At 38.4% G+C, this 25901-nt stretch overlaps 1 protein-coding gene across 6 annotated transcripts; it reads right to left on the bottom strand.

The window, feature by feature from the left end:
• Positions 1–794: 794 nt before the first annotated feature.
• LOC124185600 (endophilin-A) lies at positions 795–25901 on the bottom strand. 6 transcript variants are annotated; one of them, XM_046576494.1, is made up of 13 exons: positions 25806–25901; positions 23616–23707; positions 16412–16480; positions 15119–15335; positions 14114–14247; positions 13932–13998; positions 11930–12001; positions 8117–8217; positions 7473–7576; positions 7225–7334; positions 5713–5805; positions 4545–4660; positions 795–4375 (listed from the first exon to the last, which is right to left on the bottom strand). In XM_046576494.1, exons 2-13 carry the CDS (start codon positions 23658–23660, stop codon positions 4256–4258), a joined length of 1248 nt encoding a protein of 415 aa, XP_046432450.1. In that variant the 5' UTR covers positions 23661–23707; positions 25806–25901; the 3' UTR covers positions 795–4255. The 6 variants fall into 6 exon arrangements, with proteins under 6 accessions (XP_046432450.1, XP_046432449.1, XP_046432451.1 ...); XM_046576493.1 differs by lacking the exon at positions 25806–25901 and adding an exon at positions 24568–25080; XM_046576495.1 differs by lacking the exon at positions 25806–25901 and adding an exon at positions 24568–25072 and having other exon boundaries at positions 8117–8202.

Here is a 25901-nt window from a genome sequence, read left to right as displayed (position 1 = left end):
GCTCGGAATGCCCGATACGACTTCAAGTAAAATCTTATCGTCGCTATTTATCCAAAAGTCTATTGGCGATCAAAAACAGTTTCTCGTACTTGAGAACCCTCTCTTACGCAGTTTTTGAAAGCTCTCCCCCTCTCTTTGTTTCTCTGCGGATATTTGTCACGTACCAAGCACCTACGCGAAGGTTTGTGAAGGTGGCCGCGAGTCCCGAGTTGATGGTATGCCTTGTTACCGCGGAACCCCCGGAGTCCTGGCACCTCCCTTGGGTAATACCGCATACAATTATATCCACCGAAAACATGCATTATGTATAGACCGCTGCCCGCACAATCGTAGATCATGTCGCAGGGTTGGTTAACTCTGCAAATGATCCTCCTTCCTGAGTGCTGCCAATCAAATGTGCCAACTCCTACTGTTGTTAGTTTACGTCGCCGAACATCCGACTAGAGGTGCTGAGCAAGAAACAAAATACAGTCGTGGAAAAACACCGTCTTCTGTTTTTTAATCTCGACACCGCGGGTTTAGATTCAAATTTGAATTCGTTTAAGCATGTATCAAGCGACTATATTTTAATTACCGATAAATCGATTTCAGATACACGAATAGCTTGCTATCTTGATAACCGGGATAAACTTTATTGAATGTACATCGTGCCCTCTAATAAATTAAATATTAGATTTCTGATTTAGTTTTAGTTAAATAAAATATGATATAATTATACGTTTACGGTATGCATATGTATATTTATTCGTACTCATAGGTGTGAAGAAAAAATGAGGACCATACCATACACCCAATGATGACATAGAGCACACTTTATTTTTTAATTATTTATAATAATCATTTAGCATTGACCGAAATTGTATGTCTTATATTTTCTTTATTCAGAGTTTTAATAATTATATAGTAGATTAATTTACCAATAAGTACAATTAATCATTATGTATTGTCTTGAAAGTATCACTGTGCTGCATCCCCTGGTCATTTCATTGACTACAGTTAATAACAAGTAATAATCGTAGGGTTATATTTATTATGTATGTATAGTTATTAACAATTGAGAGAAACTGACGTTACTTCTCAGCAAATATAGAATCAAAATTAATAACGTCAAATGTTAAAATTTGGTACGGGCAATGGTTCCTGGCTCTTAACAGAACCAGACACAGAATAATTGCAGAAATCGGTGACCACGGATGCCCAGTGCTTTACAACTTATTTACAGAGACTAAGCAAACTTCAGTTTATTCGGTCTCCAAGCAGTTAGATTATAATTAGATTACAGAGCGTTTCGCGACTTAAATACAATACGGGTTTTTAATCTTTGTTCGTTTAATATAGCTACTTATATGCACTATTCGAGACTGTAAAGTATATTTGAATTTGTGTTTTGATTTACTTTTTGCTTTCCATATACGCAACCATAAAAATATTAACATTTCACTTTTCTTATTTTACTCGTTTATTTTCAATCAGTTTATCACTTTTTTTCATTTTCCCACTGAAATTCTTTCCCTAGAATATTTGTTCCGTAGAAATACGATACCAAGCTACATTATCAGACTTTGTAAATAATTCAGGTGAAATGTCGCTTAAGATTTTTAAAACAATAAAGAATTTTTGCTTCCACATCTTTTTCTGCATGATTGTGTAAATTGTTTTTTTCTGAGTGAATCTACCCCGTGCTATAATTAACTTACGAAACGGACCATAGAACAATATTCAACATTTAACAATAGCCAACATTTATAGAATAAGATACCAATTTAGTATTTATAATTAATTTCAGTGTATATCTTTATAGTAGATAATTGTTTTCTTTAATTGCTTCAGTTCGCGGCAAATCTGACAATAATATTAACTTTGCTTGGGATTTGATTGCTCTATGTTTATTCAATGTATTAAGTATTGCAACGACGTCAATAAATTGTCAAACAAATTTTTTCTGATAGACATTATTATACAGATTGTACACCAAGTATTCGTCCCATTCTTAACACACAATTTGACGTCAAATTACGGACTTTGCTTTGCGTTATTAAGAAAATTTATTTGTAATTTTTCAACAACACAAACCACTGGATACTCAGAATGTTATGTATTTTGAAGTTTTCGTTAAAATGAGCTACTTCAATTTGGAAGTTTCCAACGAGTGTCTTTTGGTTTTTTCTTATTAGTTCTAACGTTGGAGTCCAACTGTATGTTTACAATTAGCACAATGACCTAGGTACAATCGATTCACTTTTTCACTGCCCATGTTCATCATTCCTTCTAAGAGTACACCAGAGAAACTTGAGCGAAGTTTGAGTAATCTCAACGTCGTTATATGTTTAAGGTTATGCGCGGATTGAATAACAATAATAATATTAATATTAATAATCATCATCATTTTCCCGGAACAGCCTTGGGGATAATTTTGTTCAGTAATATTTCATTTTATTGCTAACTATGCAACAATTTGACAGCCGAATTGACCAGTTACGCGACTGAACGTTCTGTTCAACTTTTCATATAATATATATAATTATTGATTTATGGCCTATATAGGTATGTATAACATTACACAATCATTATGTTTAGCAAGTATCGCTCAAAGTATACATCCTCCTAACCACGTGGCGTACGAATAACTAAAAATTACTTTCATTGTTCTGACAGGTGATTCGCGCAAGTTTGTATATTATTAAATATATATAATATATATGTTTACAATATATGTGTGCATATATTATGTTTACGTATTTGTTACTGTAATATATGTATACATATATGATATAACACTGATCATTTGTATTTTTGTTTTTATTCTCGTGTTTGTTTTTTTCGGTTCTGTTCTTTTTTTTACATTAAACGCAATGCGACAATACACTATAATCTTATTTTTCGTGATATAATGTAATATAACGTACATGTAAATGTGCACTCTCTTTTTCTTGCATAACAGAGTACGTGTACTACGCACAAACTAAAGAAAGCGAGACGCGCGACACTTTCGACGAATGTGTTGTCGTTTATTATATTTTTGTACCTATTTAAATATTACTATGTAAATACGTGTACAAGAGGCGCGAAATTGGACAGCAGCCCTCCTGATCCAAAGCCTGGATCCAGGAGATCAATAATGATTTTCCCACTGTATCGAGTAGTGATATTAAGTTCCTATCCTTGACGACAAGGTTTTGCAGATTGAGGGTAGAGTAGGTTTGGGGGAGAGGAAGGATTTCGAAATTGAATTAATCCGCGAGAGTATCACGCGTCAATTTGCTACATTATATTCTCAATAGACGCACTGCAAGTTGCGATATTGTATTATAATTTCTCTCCCATACTCTGGAATTAAGGTTCACACGAACTCTGGGATAGGTGAAAATTATCCTAAACTATATGTATATATGTATATAATCCTGTAAGATCTATCGGATTGTAATTATTAATTAATTAATTAATCAATTAAAATTGATCTACCTAATTACCCTAAATAAAAAACGTCTATACATATACGGATAAAGAAGTCGACTAAAATTATATCCGGTATTATCTTATAATTCCTCGTCACGGTATATACGCCTCAGCACGCCTCTGCAACGACAAAAGTTCATCCCAAAAGAGGAGTAACTCTCGTCAAACAATTTCCAAAATATACGGAAACTGCCCGTTGTGCAGCCAGAATAGCGTAGCAGGAATAAACGCGAGTAGAATGGCGTTTTAATATTACAAATCGCGAACATGTAAATGAGAATGTAAAAGGAAAAAGAGTACAGAGAACTCAACGTCTCAATATATAGTGTGTTTACCAGCAAGGAATACCTGGCGTTCGGCCAAATCAAGTAAGAGACACAGAAAATATTGGAGGGTAGTAAAACATAATTTCAAATTTGAATGTGTCGGGTTAGGAAAATGTAGTACATGTACTTAATATGGAGTGAAGAAGATTATAGAGATATAGTATACGTATGCGGGAATTCTTACGTCGACAAACGATATATATACCAATTGTAAAGATATAAGGTATAACATTATGTACACGTAACATGCGGAGAGAAGCTGCGCTTCCTTGTGTTTGTAGGTGATTACAACTGTCGAGAGGATGAAGATTTTCATGTTATAACGTAATTAATAATTATAATATGATTGATTAATTAATATTAACGAATTAATCAATTATATAGGGATAATAGTCGTAACTGGTTAGGTTATTTTGGTGGTAGACATGAATAATACGCGGTTTTCCTTTGGTTCATCAAGTGACGGTTGCGTTTTATGGCAACGGCACGACGACTTGGACGTAGGTCACCGGAAAGTATCCAGTGCGTCCGTTCACGCTGCCTTCGTACCAATTCTCGTCGATCTTATTGAGCAGGGTGATCGTATCATTTTCCTGAAACAGAAAAAACGCGTTGAAAACTTATAATCACATTCGATTCCTCAGTATTTGCGCAGTAACAATTTGGCAATATAGAAATGCTCTTCGTGTGAATTTTTTTCCTCTCGACAGAATTACGTATAATAGTTAAATGAAATCAAGTAGGAAATGAAATACGCTCTACCTTAAATCCGAGTTCGCCTGGATTCTCTGGTTCAAAATCATACAGGGCAGTGCAGCACGGCTGCCTGTTCATTGGCGTCCTGGCTGGCGACTTACTTGGAGACGGCAGTGGCGATGCTAAAATTTATTTACCATTAGTCGAATATTAACATCGAATTTGTTATATAAAATGATCGATAACGACATGGATAACAGTGACGACAACGGTACAGCATTGATAACAATGAACGTAAAGTGCGAAGCCCGTGACGAGTTGTGTGGTGAAACGATTGTTGATTTTAAATTCCATTTTATCTAGAGTTTTTTTGGGTAACCCTTTCTACGCGTACGCACCTTTCAATTCAATACCAATTTTCAATAAGCTGTATCGATGCTGGAGTTATTACAGATAAAATAATGCATGCTCGATGCTCGTGCTGGTAACAATATCATATCGATAATAATTATACCGAAGAACTACCATCATATTATGAAAACCGACTACATTTGCATTGATATATTATGAGTGATGTAAAATGTGGCTCAATTGGATTGATTTCTAGAACGATTGTCGCTGCAATTTCTTGCGCAGGCGGAAAATAGAGGAAAAACGGGAGACGGCCAAACTTTTGGAGCTAGTAACAAACTATCGTATATATATATATGAATGCACACGAAGGCAAAGAAGGGGTGATCAATGTTATATGACCAATTGGAACTGCAGTGCCGAGTGACACATTAATGAACATAAATTCATTTACTCGATAATTGATCGAGTCCTGTTGACTAATTTATGATCTGAATAATTAATAAGTAGCCAGACTGGCGGGTTCAGGGACACGCGTGCACGTATCTCCAGTTAAAGAAGGAAGAGTTGGTACCATTATATGAAGCATACCGGACAGGGTTTATGCGCGGATGAAACGCAGGGAAGAGGTCAATTGCAGTCTTGACTCCTCTTGTTGGGGGGGGGGGGGGGGGGGGGGGGGGGAAAGGGAGCCAGAGAAGGAGAAGGAGAAGAAAAGAAATTAACGAGGTATAAACGAGGGTTTATGCGTGTGTTGAAGAAAGGAAAAAGCAGACGTAAAGTGATAGAAGAATGGGAGAAGGAAAGGGGGGAATGGAATATCATGAGAGAAATGAGATTGAAGATCTAGTGACTTGAACAGCCCCATGCAGAAACAATTTACCATTAGTGGACTGTGGCGGTTGTCCAGCTGGGAATAATTCGAGCTGCGAACGCTTTGCGTCCCCGTGAACCGGAGATCCGGCCCGACTTGACCCTATGGTGTGTCAGAAGGACAAAGAAATATAAGTACAGATATAGTTATGCATACAGAGCGGCAAGTTGAACGAAATATACCGTGAAATAATATTAAAATTGTAAGAGAAATGGGGAGGTAAGAAAAATTGAATGATTATCAATCGAAGAAATTATCGATGTCTCTTTTTGTTTTTTTCTCTTTCTAAAAAGGAGAATTTTTGTTTATCCTGGTGAAATAACAAGAGCGGGAACTTTGTAAGATGTAAATTTCGAAACGAGTACAAAAGTATTTAGGCGAAGGTAAAATATACCTCAAGAAATTGGAGAGATTAGGACTAAGAGAAAAATAAAATAAATAAAAAGAAAGCACAGTTTGCGACTTGTAGAACCTGCAGATAGTAAACTTACAGTGCAACGGGCGAGTGAGAGAACCAAGTAATTCGAAGAAGAAAAAGATTAGAGATCGACGAATTGAACGTGCGTCGGATGATCAAACTCGATCCAGTTCAATACTCGTTATTGTTCTTCAGAGACACTCCGACGATTTTTTAGTCACGTTAGAAACGGGCCACAAAAGTGTTAAACGGGTTCGGAACTGACGAATGGTATTTTTTTTTCTAATTGGGACGAGGTTTGTTAACACAACAATCAGCATGGGCGGTTAACGAGTACAATGACATACAATTATACAATTATATCACGGATATAATATTTATGAAGCAGGAGAGTAGAATGTTTTGTTAGCAGAACATAATGGACATAGGGAGCGTGGAGAAAAGTATAATCACGCTGGTAAACAATGCTGTAAAATTGTTTTTTTTTTTAATTTGTCATATCATTTAACAATATGGAAGTTACGGATTATCAACGATCACTTTTCTCCTCGCGATCAATATACTTTATACAATAAGTATGATAATTGATACCAAATGTCAAACAAGTTGATTCACACTTAGATAAGTAGTTGCAAAAAGTATAAAACAAAAATACCACAGTAGATTATTATCATATGCAAGACACAGGACAATACTTAGGCCTTGGTGTACACGTGATTTTACAAAATATGGATAGAAGATTGAAAATTTTTAAGTAGCAGCACGTGCCAGAATCATTTCACAGACCTTCCACGCAATTTTAATCAAACCACAGAACTATATCAGTGATCAAGTTGATGAAAAAAAAAATTTGAATGTCGAATGCATGAAGAATATCAATGTGGCCATAAAGAAATGACTTGTGACAAAAAAAAAATGAAAAACAAATTGTCCAAATCAGTTTAACCAATTTCAGTGGAAGGCCTGTAATATCGGATTACAAAAATACAAACTCACGAGTACGACGTGGAAGTAATGGGCACATTTAAGTGGATCGATATCAGTGACGAATGTATGCGAATTTATTAAAATGTTACATGTAAAAAGACTCGTGCAGCTCTTACCGTGTAAGGAATAATTCCCACCGTTCATGTCAGAGATTCCTTCAACGTTCAGATCGGCGAGTGTCTTCGGAACGAATTCCAATTTTGGTCGGTTCGCCGCCTCGTCTTTCCTGCGCAATGATCACAAAAGTAATATTAGCGATTTTGATTTACGATTCGAGTGCCAGAGGTTTGCGCGAGAATTTATACATCGAACTCTCGCGTTATATTGCGCTCAATTATTGCGACATAACAATGTGTCTACCTACTTAATGAACAATGTTTCCGTAAGCACTTTCAGAATTTCGGTACACTGCTGATGGTACTCAAGCAGGGCTTCGCTGAATGTGGCCAACTGGGCGACTTGCTCCACCTGCGGACACAGATTCCAACAATTATTTTCGATCCATAATAAACATGCTTTTGCAGGGCTTTCCGCGTCAACTGTACCGAATTTGCCGATCGCTGAATAGTTTGATGTTTCGAGGAATCAGAACGTATTGATTTAAATTCAATAACAGTGATTCTTAACGTTTAAATTGAGACTTATTGGCGAAAGAAGTTGAGATCTAGGGTAGTAAAATATTTCCTCAAAGAGTATAACGAAAAATGATCCACAGAATTTTTTCACGCGGCTTAAGCTGTCTCAACATCATACGATGGTGAAAAAGTAGAAGTCGTATTACATTTCACACGCTTACGGAAAAAAGTAGCACAATTGACGAAGAAAGAAAGCGCCGCGGTAGCTGTGCGATAATTAATCATAGATTAAGGAAGCGGCCAATTAATCATGCCATTTTCAAGGTTCGAATAATTAACAACGTCCGCAAGGACGAAAGTGCCAAGTTGGAAAAGAAAAATGAAATAGAAAACGGAAAGAATGGTGATAGAACATATTAATAGTGACACGTACGTCATTTTCTAGAAGATTGAACATCCCCATCTGAGCGAGATGCAGGCTTTCGGCAAACTTTTCTTCAGCCTGGCGTATTTCGTCGTCTGAAACGTGAGAACCTGTACGCAAAGGTTGCGCCATAAGAGTGTTAAGTGTTGTTCTACAAGGTTGCCTACCAGCTATTATCTATGATCTATGTATGCTCTATCATTCTTGATATCTATGAATATGCATGGGATTTATGTACAGGTGATGCTGCGATGGGATACAAAAAATGGCTATAAAACAGCGCGAACAAAACATGACAGGGTGGCAACTGAATCTCTATCACGAAATTCCCCGACCTTTCCATGTTTTCCATACAAAAATCTTATAATTTTCCCTTCAAAGTTTGAAGAGAACCTTCTAGCGATGGTAAAAAAAATTGTATTCGATCTAATTTATCTAAAGCTTAAACAAAAAATATAGCAAACGATTCCCTGATTTTCCGAAAAAACCCCAGACAGTTTCCTGACTATTCCAAAATTTCAGAATTCCATGACATTTCGAGGTTTTTCAGAATTCCCTGACCAGTGACCACCCTGCATGATGAGGAAAGCTGTGGATGATGGCGTTGGTGATCAAAGCATTCGCATCCACCGTTTCAAAGTCGACGAACTGTCTTTTCAACTTTCTCTACATGCTTTGGCGCTGCTCCGATAACCACGTTTACAACATTAAATTACCGACTTTTGTCGGCATGCAGGATCGCGGCAGCTTTGATCACAATTACATCATTCGTGCTTGGAAGTTGTTTCGTGTCTAACTGAGGGATCAACGTCGAAACGGAAAAAATGGTGGCAATTTCACCCCAATTAAACGAGTACGTATACGTATTATAGTATATATTCTTTTTGACCCAGCTGCCGTTGAAACGGTGTAAAAATAAACCTCCTTAGCTCTCTTTCGTTACATCCCAACGTTCTGTATTTCACAGAAGAAACCCTTGACCCAGTGGATGTGGTGAGAAGTGAGAAGCTTTTAAGATTTCAATTAGTAAAAGATTGAATTCACATTCAAAAATGAAAGAAAATCGAATTATTGGTTCCTATCGAACACATCGTCTAAATCACGGAAAGGAATGTCAGGCTCGATTGACATTAGCGTCAACTTTAAAATTTTATCATTTGAAACGAGCAAGGACTCGAGTGCTCCTCACTTCAACACTACCAGGTTCCGGGATCCTTTTGACGAACCAAAACTGCGGGCAACGTGCAACCAGACAACCCGAATCTATATCACTGTAGCACATACTCCGAACATCTCATTTGCCACATGCCTGTAGCGGGTATTCGCATTCCAAAATGTTATTAAAAAATAGCAAACTACCAATTTTGCACGCAGCTAACAAACGTGCACCCGCGTAATCGCATCGACCTACGTCATACTCGTGTATCAGGGGCTTTTATCGGGATGCTACTCGTGCTGGGAGTCGGTGATATCGAGGGAGCCAATGTGCCAACCTTCATACAACGCTCTATAAGGTAGAAACTGAGTTGGGTTCAATGAAAAATGCATCGTTATGAGAAAACGCAAATCCGTGCTCTCTTTTTGGTACTTTGGTAACTGGGCTGCTAGACTTGGGATGTATTCGAAACTCGCGCGCAGTGATATCGTCAGGATGAACGTAAACGTATATTTATCAACGCTGTGCGATCAATCGATTCATCAACGATTTCGGTTAATAGTTTTTTCCATTAATCGATTAATCGACGGTTTCGATTGATAGTTTTTTCGATCAATCGAAGTTCCCTCGTGATAGACGAGTATAATTCGAACATGGTAAATGACTTACGAGTAATATATAAACGATTGACCTGCAGAATTATTCTGAGGCAACTTTGATTCGTCGAAAAAAAACGATTAATCGAAAAACTCAATTATTCGATTAATCGATTCGTTGAAAAACCGGCTGATCGAAACCGCCGATTAATCCAATAATCACACAGCACGAATATTTATTGCCGTTAGCCTCGCGGCAACGGAGAATCGACTCGAATCGCGTATTTCGAAAATGCCCGCATCCATTCTTCGACATTTTATACCTGCTTCAATCTCGTACTCTCCGTTTAAAAATTTCTAATCATAGGACCACGCACAGGTATACGGAACAAAAATTGCTCTTGCATTTACTGATTTGGAACTGGCGCACTTTTGTTGATTACGTTACTACAATTTTTGTAACTGCGATTTTTCTCCGTAATAAATTGGAATGTCGATCTAGTATCACGGAGAATTTCTAGCGGTAACTTTGAGGGAAAAGAACTGTAGTAACTCGGAAAAAAAATTTCACCCAGTTCTTCATTTTTTCGGAGAGGAATCTTATTTACGCCGCCCTAGTTTAATCGGAACTTTTTCCACTCGAATCTTATTGTTTTTGCTCATTTTTCTTTGTCCGTACTCTTCTTTTCGCTCTAAACTTTTTTACCCATTTAATAACGCACCGATACCTTATACTTTCTGTTTCATCTGCAATACTCCTCGTTTCGACGACAGTCTGCATCTTCTATTTTCTTATTTCTTTTGCTTCGCGTAAAAAAAAAGACAACCTTTCTCTACTGCGAACCGTCTAACAGTAGGAATTTTTCTCATCTTCGTTTCTAAAGCCTGCAGCATTCGCCATCGCCTTTCGACTCGTCTTTTTACCATCCCGTATATTCCGAGATTCCTCTTGTCGTACGTACGTTTCTTGTACCTTTACTTGTGCTTTTTGCGTTTCTCCCTACTTTATTGTATTTTATACAACTACGTTTGTAAAATTGCACCTCTCGTCCTTCTCAATATCTTTTACAAACGGCAGTCTCGTTTTTCTCGACTCGATCGAACGTGGAAGATTTTCTATCGTCTATCAGGGCGTGGAAAAAAAAATCACGATACAGCTGACGTTACGTAAGAAGACTGATAATGAAATTTTAAGCTTTTCGACATCACTCGCGAATCTACAAAATCGATGATTCCTGTTCTCGAATGATATTTGGAAAAATCGTCGCTCTGCTCACGTGTATAAAAATTCTTTATCCTACTTATTTGCATTCGATTTTATACCCGCAGCGTCTCGACGTTTAGTAGGTTAGCTGACATAAAAGTTATGTCAAAGTACGATTAGCATCACGGCAGTTTTTGATCGATCAACTTTATACACCCGCTGCGCAGGTCGTCAAAGGGCTTCGCGGATACATAAGCGAGAAATCATTCACTCCATTCATTCGTCGTTTATTTTTACTTGCACATTTTCAGTCTCGGCACCGCCGTAAGTGAAAATATTTACAGCGAAAAAATAATTAGACTGTTACTTTTTTCATTTATCTTTTTTGTTGCGCTCGCAAAACTTTTACGTCGCGTTAACAACGATTTTCCATCAAAGTTTATAACATGCCGAGGTACAAGAGACGCGGCCTATTACTCGCAGATCCAGTTATAACTTCCAACGACAAATGCAACTTTTAATTAGGGATGTATAATACTCATATTATACGTATATACATAATATGTACATTACTTTTTCTTTATTGTTATAAATAACACTTTAATACACACGGGGTTTGGGTCGGAATGAAAATTACCTCCGTAATGGGGAAATATCGCTAGATTTTCGATTTTCTACACGAACAATGCAGCCTGCATATATACATATATATATATATTACACTTTTGACACTGCGAAGAGAAGATTATACGGGATACAACAAGCATTTCCAAACTACGTCGTCTCACTTTAGTCCTTGCGATACGACCCCTTGGATATTGCAGTGATAAATTTGATTCGAACCACACCGTGTATAATCAACGTACCGACAGAAGTTGATGCGGGACTTGATCGAGCCGGACTTCCGAAATGTGGACTAGCAGCCCTTTTCCCAGCAGCTAATTTAGGTGTTTAATCGGCACGTTTAGTAGCGAGAAATCATTTAGGAAACAAAATTTATTAATTTCTTTTTCTTTTTTCTTTGTCATTTTTGAATAAAATTATACAGATTAAATAATTATAGCAATAACGTGTGTATTCTGGTATATACCAGGGGTGTACGAATAGCGGTCGGAATTAAATCGAATCAAATATTTGAGTATTCGAATGTTTCAACTGGGTCGAATAATTGGAATATTTCAAATAATTGTAATACTTGGAGTTATTCAAATTATTCGGTTGTTCGAAAATTTACGACCCTCAGAAATCGCTGAACACTATTTTACGCCAGCAGGAATTAGTCAAAACATTCGAACGATGTATTTAAAGACTCGGATAATCGAATATCACAATTCAATAGGTGTCGAAAATTATTCGCAAACCCCTAGTATACGTATTATACAATGTAATACAGGTACGACATGCACACGCAGTGGAGATACGTAGAGGGTGAACGTGTCGAATTAAATGCGATCATTCACTATTCTGCAGCATATATGGCAATAATAACCGCATGCGATAAACTTGTGTAGAAATTGGTTTGCAAGTAATATAGACATAGGATATGTGCACTTGATCTATACTGCAGTGACAAATAATGAAATATACAGCCCGCTCGGTTCATGCCACGTGCATAAATATAGGATTCAAAAACTGGACGATTTTGTTATTCGATTCAAATCTAGATGCGATGTTAACGTTTAATGTTCTTTTTTCGTTGGTTATTTTTTTTTTTTCTTCTTCTTTTTTTTTTCACTACTCATTGTTCATTTTTCACCGCCGCGACAAACAAGGTTAACGAGATCAAACATATATCATATAAAACCCTGTAAGTGACAATAATGTAAGTGTATATATATACGTTCATATAACAGCGTTATGCCTTAGCCTTCGACTTCTGCAGCCGCTTACTGTACAGGTTATACCTTCGAGAAAATCCAATTCGCGTTATTCGTTTTGGGCTTTGACACATAAACACGCACACTCACACACCCCTCCGAGTGAATTGAAAATATATTGGCTTTCCTGTTCTTTCTTTTCAATTCGAGGAGGGGTGGGAGGGGGGGGGGGGAAGGTTGCTAATCAACGCTCACGCAGATCAGCACAGGTATAATAACAACGCAACGGTAGAGTTTTACGGTAGAAATAAGTCCGCCGATTGATTGATCGTATAGAACGCGGCAAATCCAGGATCTGGAGTGAAAAAATGATACGTCGAAGATCTCAGGGGAAGGCGGGATTGAAATTCCGAATTTGAAAAGTTCCGAAAGAGTCAGATTCCGATTTTTTGGTGGCAAAACTTAAAGTGCGGAAACGCTTGGTGAAATATCATCACATTGATCTTTCTTTGTTTTTGATTTTCGAGTTTTTTACATCCACTCGTTGCGTAAACTACGCTGTGTGAAAATGTTTTAATTTTCGGAATTTTACACTCTGGAGACTTTATTGTTCGCAATTTCGTTCTATCGGAACTTTACTTTCCGGAAATTTGCTCTATGGTAACTTGAATTTTCGAAACTTTGAGTCGTCGGGTTTCCCAGCATTTAAAACTTTGTTACTTCGTCAAAGTTTGATTTCTCTACTTCAAGTTTCGCCATAAAATAATGCGGCATCAGGCGCCTTCGGAGCTTTTCAAATTCGGAACTTCAACTTCCCGCCACCTCGAGGGTCGCCGGATACCCTGATACGTAATTTAATTGTGTAACGCTATTCCCACAAACGTATTATGAAAAAAGGCAGATCGGCAGATCAACCGTCGCGTTTGAATACTATAATTATATCCCGATAATAGCACAATGCTTGTTAGTACACATCGTGAATCGACGACTCGTCGAGTTTGTTCTTAAAATACTTGCGAATCTCCGCAGCCATGTTGCATCAAACTCTTACCTTTCGCTTGCCGCCTCCGCTTGCAGTCAAAGTCCAGTCTTCGCCCTTGAAGTTTCTTCCGATGATGCTGAAACACAGTGTGCAACGAGAACGGTTGTATACGATGTACGCCTCTACGCTCGGCATTATCTGCAAGGCGTCCTCGAGAGGCGGTTGGAACTTTTTTAATATATCTCGCTCACCATGACTTCCTTCAGGTCCTTCGTCTGCAGATGGTGTAGAGGCTCGAGGAAGTTTTGTTTGATGTTGTCGTCCAAAGAATATTTCACGTCGGCCATCTGCTTCATCGCGTCGCCCATTTCGATTAGCGCGAGACCTGAATGAATAACTCTTCGTAAAAAATGATGGCTTGAATCGGAGCGAAGGGAGTTAAACCTTACACTCCCCCAACCGGCAGTAATAACCGGGTTAATAAAGAGAACAATGCTCCAGAGTTTATTAAAACCGGAGTGCCTGTTATAGTGGCGTGTAAACCCCCCAGTATTTCCAGGTTCTACAACGAAGAAGCTTACAGTCATTTCGACCGGAATACGAAACGTCGTCTGATTTTACCAAAGAAATAAAAGTTCAATTTCTGATCGTGAGCTAAGCGATTGCTTTTCTTTTCGTTCAATATCGTTCGGAAATATTTTTGCCAGTCTACGTTAATTGTAAGTGTCACGGTGTAAGAAAACAAGGCGTGTCGGTACCGAAGACCGATTTTAGTTCAGTCTGCGCATATCCAAGATGACGTCACAGAAATCACGTAAATAGGTTACTTATTTATTTCCTGATATTCCGTTTGCTGAAAATGCCACTTTGTGCAGTCAATAGTTATAAAAATAACAATATAAACAGTAAACACTAAAGGACAAAATATCGAGCCTATATGACGTCATCCCGGATATGTGTTCTAATTGGTTCAACTAAAGCGTATACGTATTGTTTCACCCTGTTTCTTTACATCTTGATAAATATAAGAAAACCGTCGATTTTTCTGGCGTTATTGAAAAATAATACGTGAGAGGCTTCGAGCGATTTTGTACGAAGAAATATAACGAATCCCAGTAAACCGGTCAATTTTCCTTCCGTAAAACATTGGAAAATAAGCATCCGAGGCTCGGAATATTTTCCTTTTTATATCCGTGGATTGACGACGGTTCTCAGAATGAACCTTACACGAGGAAAAGCGAGCTTTTTTTACTGACCAAAAATACTGTCTTCGCCCATTTTCTTCCCATAAAGTTGCATGCATTCACCGAGCACCCCCTCGGGCTGAGGATAAGTCGACGCTTTCGCTTGTCCGCTGAGTTTGCTGATACCCTTGACGGCTGCCATTTTCGCCCTCGCCGTCGGATTTGGTTGTAGAAATTCTTTAGTTTTCATCTGGAGTTCTTCCACCAGTTCGCAGGTCACGTCCGTTTTCTAACGACACGAATATCAAATTTCATTCGAAATTATACAAACACGGCGTGCGTTTCTCGTTTCCTCAGCTTGGATTTTAAAGAATCAGTATAATTGGTCTAGCGATACGCGCGCTTCGTTTCGGATAACAACCCAATTAAATATCTTTGTTTGGGTTTCTGCTTTCGAATTTTTATTCAAATATATTATCTATAGGGTCTCATATAAATGCTCGTACGTACTGCTCGTAAAAAAAACATGCGCGAATTGAAAATTCGGGAAATTTAATTGTGGAGGAATCTAATCCTCGGAGTGAAAATTCAATTACAAAAACAGCGAAACTAATGTATACCAAAAACTAACAACACCATGAATAATTGGCGGTGTTTGAGATTTGACATGCAAGATCGGCAGAATGTTATAATTTTGAAAAACTCTATACATGCGGATTAAAAAAATGGTGTATTCGATAAAATGGATTATACTCAAGGCTAAAAATTATGACGCTGAAGTGAGTATCTAACGTTATTGTAACTATTGACGTGTCGGAAAAATCGTAAATTCACGATATTTGGAAGGTCTGAAATGCAGTAAATTATAATAAAACACAAAATATTTATAATCCGAAAACTCAACTACTTTAAACTCACTATAAAACTTAAAAATAGTGACACCCCCCCTTATGTTACGATGTGTTAACGGTACACGAACTTCAGCACCGTTGAAAATTATATTTACTCTCTTCTTTACATTCCGAAAATTTTTTCGAAAATGGTATGCCATTCCTGCTTTATGGTGTACCGTGAGTAACCGACAAGCTCAAGAATTCATCTCGTATATGATAAATTTGCGACGAATACCGCTGAGACCCGAGCTTTTCGCGAAGATTAAAATACTTGGGATGACAAAATACAACGAATAAAACAGAAAAGGTCAAAGACTAAAAACCGTTACGCGTTTTTAAGCTGATGGGCAAGTAGTTTTTTCGTTATAGCGAATAGGAAATAAACGTGACAAGTACGCGAATCCTCGTGCTTTGAAATAAAAAAATACATATATATATGTATATATGTGTGTGTGTGTATATGTATACGAACCCTTTCCATGTCGACGAAATCGACGTCGAGTTTTGTTCCCTCGGCGCCGCCCATCTTCTCTGTCATATACTGTAAAGAAAAGAGAAAAATAATATTACACATAACATGTACGAGTGCTTGCAGCGTAAATTTAGAACGCCCTGCACACCGCATTGCAGTTGATGACAATTCCTTGTACAGTTAAATATCCCCTTAATGCAAGTTCAAGTCTAAATCCCGCTGCTCACCAGCGAGTATCTCGTTATCGTGTAGGTTTAGCGATAAGTTTTAAGGCACCCGCTAATCTCAGACTGACGATATGAGAGTACGAACCCTTTATACTTATATGCATATGTACGCGAATCTGCAAGTAATTCTCATTGCGCGAGTTAACTCCGCATGGTCTTCATTCACCCACACACACATACGCACACATCGCGTGTATATACTTGTAATAATTTCTAGAACGATTCTGTCAAAACGTATTTATACGTGGGCTGGCTGCATATACGAGTATCCGATGCACATACTCCCACACAATCCGCTATCTGCAGCCTCTCGTACGGAGAAACCTCGTATAGCGACGCAGAAATGAAGACTGGAAAGAATCGGTTATACGATTGATCTGCTCGCACGAAATCGGATTTGACAAGCTCTGAACGAGAAATGTAATTTTTTACAATATGCAGGGTATAATAATGAAGAAACCTTCGTTTCCGTTAAATTCGATAAATTGAGTTGAAAAATAATGTAATAAAAGTAATTAGTTGGAATAATTGTCTACAGCCAGATCGTAATTGACATTGGAAAATATGAAAAAATTTTCTGTTTGCGACGACGAAAAATCCTCGCGCAAAGAAGACGGCATAATTATTCTACGTCTCGCACTTGTGTAAAAGTCATCGTAAAAAAGAAGAACCGTCAGACCTACCCGGCATCTACTTCTTTGTGGTGAAAAAGTAATAATTCGACGAATGAAAATGTTTAGTATCATTATTTCCGTGCGGTAAGATCGACAAGACGTCGGATAGAAGATGATGATGAGAAGGAGAAGGAGAAGGAGAGAGGAAAATAAATTTGTCAGGCATGAGAGGCAGCCCCTACACGGATACGAAAATGACTTAAAGAACGGTGTGCAAAGAATAAAATCGAGACCGGACTGAAATTATTTAGTATTCGTTCTATATCGACCAATTGTTGCAAATTCTTTACGAGTTTCGGCCGTGCGATTATTGGGGGTGAAATTCAGTTGAAAACATCGAATGGTGGTAGCGCTGCTCTGCGCGTTTCAGAAGCTGGTAATTGAATTCCTATTTCGTACGACGTATCGCGGGGGCTTCCCTTGCTCGACGGAAACGGAGGCGTGCAATATGGAATAGAGAAAAAGCGAAAGAGAAGAAACAAAAAAAAAGAAAGGAAGTAAGAAGAACGAGAGCGAGAGTGAATGTGGAGGGGGGGGGGGGGGGGAGAGAGAGAGAGAGAGAGAATTGCTACGCAGCTGCAATTGTTGGTTCGAAAGGAGCTGTAAGGATGGAGAACAAGGAGGAGAGAATCTCTACCCGTGTAGCCGACTAAGGAGAGAGGCGAGGGTTGGATCAATATCTGTTTAGGTTGGATCTACCGTGAGTGAGCGTTCAGCTTTTACTTCTACATATGCGAGATTTGAAATGCTGCCAGAAGAAGTCGATGCCGCATTCGCGGGTTTGCTCGTATCACCGGAAGGTGCCAACAACCCTGTCTCGCAAATCTTTTACGTTGCGCGAAAATCACCAAACGATTGTGAAAAAAGTCGCCGTTTCTTTGACTAAAGCGGAAAACGTATCAACGGCAATTTTTTTTTCTAATAAGAAAATTATCGAAATATTTACCTTATTTTATTTGTACTTCTTCAAGCTCATGTTTCCCTTCGTCGGACGCAAAGACTTTGTCCCTGTATCTGTATACTTATAAAGAGTTAGACTATGTAGTTAGTCCACGTTAAAACAAGTTAGACCAAGAGTTAGACTGTAGAATTTGGCCATCGATACTCCCGTTTCTCGGGTGGATCGCGATCAGTAACGACGACGGTTTTCTATTCATCTTTGTTAATTAATAACGCGCTCTTTTGCATAAACTGTACCGTGACAGCAAACAAAAAAATGTTACCAGCACAATTTAAGATATAAACAATTTGAGAAAAAGGCTTGTAGATGATTTTGACACGATTCTAATGTTTTTGGACTCATTTTTCTCGCTTACCAAATCAGTACAAATTGTCTGAATAACGTTTAACAAATGTTATGTTAAATTTGTTCCACCGTACCTACAGAAATCCATTTTTATCCGCTCTGGAAATCGTTATTTGTAAAGTATGTTTCGGACTGTCTCTGAAGATCTTTATGGTGAATAAAATCAGTCTAAATACATTAGAATCTCAATAAAAAACTAGAGTTTAATGATTTTTAATATTTTCGTCGTAAAACCTATTCTCAAATAGTTGTGTTAATCGAATTTGATCAGACTCGTTATGTTATAAGTAGAAATGTTGTTTCGTTCAAGTTCACTATCATCGACGCAAACGACATTGCTGGAGCTTTCGTAAACGTTTTTTCCTCGTTTCCTTACTTTTGATTCAGATTACAGTCCGGCCGATTCATCCTTAAAAAATCGTTCTGCACGTTTCAGTTATAGGATTACGCAAGCACTCATAGAATATAAAATTACAAAACCACACGCTTTGAGGATAGAATTTAAGAAACTTGCGGCGACGTTTTCTCTCTCAACAAAGGTAAAATAAAATGTAAACTCTACACGCCTGAGGTCTTTGTGCGCGATAGCTTTGAAATAAATTATACATAAAGCATTACAAAGATCGTTAGTCATTTGACAAAGAGGTTTGGTTTAAAGCAGAAATGGAAAAAAAACAAATGGTAAGAAAAACAGGGTAAATTAATTATACGACAGAAATTCGCCCGGAGTTTGAGCCTCATTTTCTCCTCTCTGTTATTCATCTCTTCGCCTTCCATTCGAATGTCAGCAGAGGTGAAAAAATATATGGATCGTATACACCAGGGTGTAAATTGCAGTGTACAATGTAGCGTGTTGTAATTGCGCTAATGGCCGTGCCGGCGAACGATTGAAACGGGAGTCGAGGAGTGTGGAAATAAAACACTGTACCCAGTAGTAAACTGGATATTACATTGCTGACCGAACAAACAATGTTAAAACAAACAAGCGGTGTAAAAATTGATTTAACATCAAAACTCCCGTGAAGTTCAATCCTCCTGCGCGATATTCTTCGGCGCGAGTATCGCGTTCGATAAATATAATTGCGTGACGAAGGAATCGATAACGAGTGGCAAAAAACGAGGGAGCCAGTATCGTAAAAAAAAAAAAAAAGAGAAGAAACAAGACTAAGAGAAAGATGGAAACGAGCCAACGTCACCGTTTTAGAACAGAACGATATTACAGAACAAGTCGCAACCCCCTGTAACAGAATCGACGCGTTAGTCACGTACACACGTTATACCTCGCGTGCATGCTCCATGAGAATATATAGGTATACACACACGACATGCAAATAGGATTATAGAAGTTAGAATTCGTGCAAATTCAGCGTTATTTAATTTTTTTAATTTTTTTTTATTTATTTTTTTTTTTTTATCACATATTTTTGCGCTCTCCTTTCATTCGGTTTCTCTTTGATATTTTTTCGCAACCGCTACTCGACACGAGATTATCACCGAAGCCTCGTTAGTGGTAATTACAAAAATTTCCCGAGACGATGGGAAAGAGCGAGGAACGACAAAGGTTAGGGGTTAATATCGAAACGCGAGGAATACGTATGCATACGCTTAATCCCTAGGTGTGTACAATAACGATTGCAAATTTTTGCAGGGATTCGCGTGGGCGCGAATATTATAACCAGCACAGCTCTTACAGCCGTACACAGGCAGAGCAAAGCACCCTCCCCTGTAATACGCAGAAGCGCAATTCTGTCCCGCTTCCGCCCCCGCGACCATGACCCATATCCCATCACCGAATGACCCAGATAAGGTATTTCCACCGTGGAAAACGTTGCCTGGGTAAAGGTCATTCTAGAGTAAATTTGACCCAGATTTACGATATTAAATATAGGCTGTTTCGCGTAAAAATAATTTACGATTTTTCAACGTGGCAACCCCCTTAAAAGTTTTTCTAGGTTAGAAGAATATTCCTGTGAAAATATTAGCGTTCTACGGTAATGTGGAAGATGGCGTTCATAAGATTTTTCGCTTTTTTCAGATTTATTATTTCTTATCTGATATTTATTTTCAACCCTAAGATCACGACCCGTAACACGACAATATATTAACCAGAAATTGGATTCTCCTAAATCAAAAGTTCATGTTAAATTGTAACTATTTTGAAAGATTTAATTGATGATAAATAAGTTCTCAGATAAACTTCTCAATCAACTGGAGACTTAATATTACAAGTGTGGGTCTTAATTGTGACGTAAGTTGATATTATGATCGATGTGAGCGATAGAAAAGAAAATTATTCACGATACTTGATAGATTAAAAAAAAAATTATAACAGTGAAAAATCAACTGAGCGCGAACTTCCACGTAACGTAGAACTCTCATCTTTTGACAGAACCTTTCTTTCAAACTGAATAAACTTCTTAAAGAGTTGCATGGGAGAAAGTTCCAAACTATTTTTTTCTAATCACCATAATATATATATATATATATATATATATATATATATATATATATATATATATATAAGGCGAATAAATTGCTACTCACTATCGTTAAATCCGACATAAAGTTATGATAGCTAATTTACGTGTGAATGGCAATACGAATATCGTATTTCAATCGTCATTGGGAAAGACGAAGAAAATGTAGGTGAAAAAAATAATAATCATCGAGCGAACGTCTCGGTCGGATTTGATTGTTCTTGATGCTGACTGTTGCAGGGTTGAGTGCAAATGAGCAGCTGCGAGGGTCGGCGGACCCCTAGTCTTATCGCATCCCAAGAAATAAATCGAATTCCCGGATACTTGAAGGGGTTGAAACCAGTCAGGCAGATATTCCTTGTTCGATTAGAACCGAGTCAGTTGGGCATTTTCCTCCAGCCGGAATTAATGGAAGGGGAATTATCGAAGTATATCGCAACTAATTCATTGCACGTCCATTATTCCGCATCCCGGTTCCGACCCATGCTACCACATAATTTTACAAATCTAGCCGGGTGCCCTTAAATTATCCCCAGACAGTTTTAAGGTTCTTCGTGCGTGGGAGTGAAACACACGGTAAAAAGGCGCTGCATGTAACTAATCACCGACGTATCAAGCGTTACGGCGTATTAAAAAAATACCACATGGAAATAAACTTATGATGACGTCATACCGATTCGCTGATTAAATGTCATCGGCAATGGCGGAATATTTGTTTTTGACATTAATTATATCTATAATCATAACCAACGTCGATAGCATCGACGACTGTTAGAAAAAAGTTATATAATCATAAGGTGGTGATGACGACGAGCCTACGAGTCACAATTAAGAATCAATCACCAGTTCGTTTAGTAGTGAAGTAAAGTTGTATGATTGAATAGAAATTCAATAATAATAAATCCTAGCGGAAAACTCCGTGAGTTACTTTTAACGTGTAGAATTTCAATTCAAGTGAATTGACAAGTTGAAAACAAATAAACAAAGCAGAGTTAACGCAGCATAAGCGCTGACATAAATATGGTAAAATAAACGTAGCAACTGATTGTCTGAGACTAAAAAGTTGCGATATGGTAACGTTTAAAAAAAAGAGAATTATTTAATGGATTTCATTATCGTTGGCTACTGATCGCAATAGTGCAATTGAGATTGGCGATTATTCCTATTAAAATCTTGCAGAAAAATGATGGAATTCGGACAATGCTTTCAGATCGCGAGGAATACTTCGAGTGCAGTTGTATATGCGATCGAAACTTCATTCGAAGAGGATTACAATTGCTAAAAATAATTAACCTAACCCAGCTTTCGCAAGCTTAGCCCTTCTGAATGTCGTGCTTTTTTTTCTACATATTTTCTGTATGTAGGTAACTAAAATAAAATGGTCTTATTGAGTGGATCGACCTGCTCAGACGAACGCGATTATTACGTACGTTATTATAATAAAAGTAGTGTTATAAAATACAATGAAGAACCGAGGTTCTTATATCAGATAAATCTATGATAAGAGTATCGGAGTAACGAGTTTCAAGGAATATTTTATTTCAAACATTTGCGGTAAGAAGTCTAAGCGCCTCGCAGCTCTTCACTAATGCCTATACTCGTATATTAAATTACGATGAGAAATTGCTAGGGAGTTAATTGTTTTCAAGTGACGATGGAAAATAAATGTGAAATCCGAAACTGTATGAATTACAGCAAACTTCTTATGAGGATGAAGTAAGTAACGCTATTATAAACATGCATGTTTAGGAAAAATTGTTACTGCAAACCTTTCAGAATGTCTGAAATTCAGTAAACCACGATAAACAAAATATACTCTTATTTTGAAAGGCCGACGCCTTAAAAGTCATTCTAAATTTGCGCAACAATGATTTATCCCCTGAAATTTCGTTATACCATAACTTTCATAACTTCTTGGTCATACAACGAGGTTTAAGGTTGCAAGAAGGAGATGTGAAAACTATAAATTTCCGGACACAGTCGGCATTATTTTTATATTCTGCTTTGGTGATGGCAAACTTCTGAGGCTGCTAACGATGTGACTTCAGCAGAAACACGTACCAACATTCTGCAGATACGACGGCGGGACGTGCTCTTGGCAACAACACGCGATGAACAAGGAAAGGAACTTCCCGATCATTGATGTAAGTTATAATCAGGTAATAAGTTATGTAAGCAGCGAGTGGGCACGAGGTATAATGACTAAACCGCGATAGCGAGTTGCAGAAAATTTCGGGTTAGCTGGAAAAGTCAATTAGGATATCCGCGAGGAACTGAATGAATAAATTAGTAAGCCACGGAATATTAAATAGACCGTGAGCAACGTTAATCGATTGCCGGATTTATGCAAGAATACATATGTACAATGCCGAGACTATATTTATACGTGCGTATAAGGGAATTCAATACAAAAGATATGAACCAGATGTTGAAATTGATTCAGCTGGGAATTATCGAGCAGACTCCGAGTTCGTTATGGCGAATTCATTTCAACGGTATTACGAATTCGTCCAAACTCACCTGATTCGCCTTGTTAATTTGTTTCTTGAGTCCAGCGAACGCCATGATTCTGCCGTGGCTTTGCCAAGTCCTCTCTAATTAGCCAAGTAAGCCTGAAACAGAAAGACGTTTTTTCGACGTTGCATTATATATCAAAGTTGTAGTGCTCCGAGAAATTGTCTGGTAAAATAATGATAGCGGGTCTAGCTTATGCGAGAATTGAGCACACTCGCGTGACAAAAACAGAGGTTGAATGTGGAGCTGAGTAATAATCGTGCCATATGCGGATCCTAAAGCGAAGGAAGAATCGAGACCGCATACTTTTAAATTCACATAACAACCGTGCTTCCACGGTTGTAAAACGTCCTTTCAAGAATTCTCAAAGCACCTTGTAACTCGACGCCTGCACCTCTCGAAACGGATTCTTCTTTATCGCTTGAATATAGATATTAATATGTTAGATATCGAAAGGTTCCGGCCTCAAAGAACCGTAGACGGGTTACTCGTCGGCAATGAATCTAAATCTTTATTATTAGATATAAATAGCTGGCTCGAGCGTCGGTCGGAGTGAATGATGTTCGCCTGACATCATCCGAACCCCGACATTCAGACGCGAGCCTTAACCGTTGGTAAAAACCGACTACGATTGCATTGTACCCGAGAGAAGGAGAGGAATCGCGATGATTATGCGGCGATGAAAACGAAGTCGGACAGAGAATTCCGCCATTGTAAAGAATCGAGCGAGCGAGCGATTAAATAAAGACGGGCGAGAATCTACAGGGAGTGTGATTAAAAATCGTGACATATTTCAAGTCCAAGTTTACGCTGTAGCAACTTGTCAATGAAACCGATGCCAATGGCTTGACGTACGACTGCACGCTTCTACGCAAGTCTCGTTGATCGGGTTAGAGAAATGTAGTATGTAATTGCGCGTAACGGACAGTACGTGGAAAAGAAATCGGATAATCATTACCTGAGAAAAATTCGGGGACGAGGAGAAGAAGAGGCGGCGAAAGCGAATCTGCGCGTTATCACCCCGATACGTCGTCTCGTTACGTTATCCTTTATCCTGCGGTCTTGATAAACCACCTGACCGACCGACTACTGACGCCGGGGCTTTGGGCCGTTCAGAAATTGACTCCGTCGCGTGGATTTAAGCACTGCAAGGTTCCTTCGGGCTCTCCGACCTCGTAGGGGTAGTTTTAACCGTGCGATCGATAGCGGAACGGCTCTCTCGCCAACCCCCATGCGCCAACCCTCCGGACTACGCTGCTGTAGTACGCGGTGACTTGGAAAGGCCAACCGCCGTCGCGTCAGGAGGCTTCGATACCGCTCTTCAATTATCGCCCGACCAGCGTAAGATAAAGAATACGACGTTACGCCCCCCGATGACTGTGCGTACATCCGTTTCGAACACACCCCCGCAGATTCTCAATGCGGGTAGTTTCACGTCCGGATGCATTTACGAATGCTTTCGATTTTCAAAACGTGTACACCTAAAAGCCAATTGTCCGTTATCCGTTATTGTAAGTCCGAATGTTAATAAAACGATGAAACTCCAACGTTACCATATTTAGGAATTAGGGGGGCGGAATGACGATCGAATTTTCCGTTCAAAGATCCTTTCACTATACGCGCTGCGTTTCTGGAGTTCGGACTAGCGACGACGAAATGATGGAGGGCGGGAGGGGGGCGTAGTGTTTTGTTAGACCGATTGAATGAGACCAACGATTCGTTATACTTGTCTCTGTACAGTTCTTGCCTATTCATCTTGACAGTTCCCTAACGCCGATAACTTATCTTGAAGTATTATCATCGTTTCGGTCGGATTACGGATTGCAAATTACAAGCGGTACGAGACAGCCAATCAAAGGCGGGCGGTGCGTCGGTAGCTAACAATGAGATGGTTAGCACGTTCTCTAATCACTATCGGAAGCGTTGTTTCTTCGACATTTAATGTGATATATGAAACGAGTCACGCGTCTAAAGCAATTAGTTCAAGATGTAGATTATGGCCGATATTATTTACGCTCAGAGATTTAGATGTGATAATTTCCGTTTTTGAAAGGATGACACAGAGGAAGAATGTTCAAATTGTTCGAATTATCCGTCACGGATGAGATGGTATATGACGAAATATCATTCCTCTCGTTAGGCAACTTCCCGAGAATATCATTTCAGTACTGATATAATAATTTTTATTTAACTTACCTTATTATTTATTTGATATACCGAGTCCTGTTTCAATTGTAGTTTCTAACCCCCCGCACAGATTTGACACACAAGAAACAGCTGTTTGTTAGTTCA

This window comes from Neodiprion fabricii, chromosome 6, assembly GCF_021155785.1.
Source record: "Neodiprion fabricii isolate iyNeoFabr1 chromosome 6, iyNeoFabr1.1, whole genome shotgun sequence".
Classification (NCBI taxonomy): domain Eukaryota; kingdom Metazoa; phylum Arthropoda; class Insecta; order Hymenoptera; family Diprionidae; genus Neodiprion; species Neodiprion fabricii.
This window is presented reverse-complemented; position numbering and strand designations above follow the sequence as displayed.

What these genes read in the sequence shown, in the direction of transcription:
- LOC124185600 (XM_046576494.1), bottom strand. Translation starts at nt 23,660, where the DNA reads ATGGCGTTCGCTGGACTCAAGAAACAAATTAACAAGGCGAATCAG. An exon ending in AGGACCTGAAGGAAGTCATG is followed by an intron (nt 13,999 to 14,113) that starts GTGAGCGAGATA and finishes ACTGTGTTTCAG; the next exon opens with CATCATCGGAAGAAACTTCA. An exon ending in TCAATCTTCTAGAAAATGAC is followed by an intron (nt 7,577 to 8,116) that starts GTACGTGTCACT and finishes CTGTGTCCGCAG; the next exon opens with GTGGAGCAAGTCGCCCAGTT.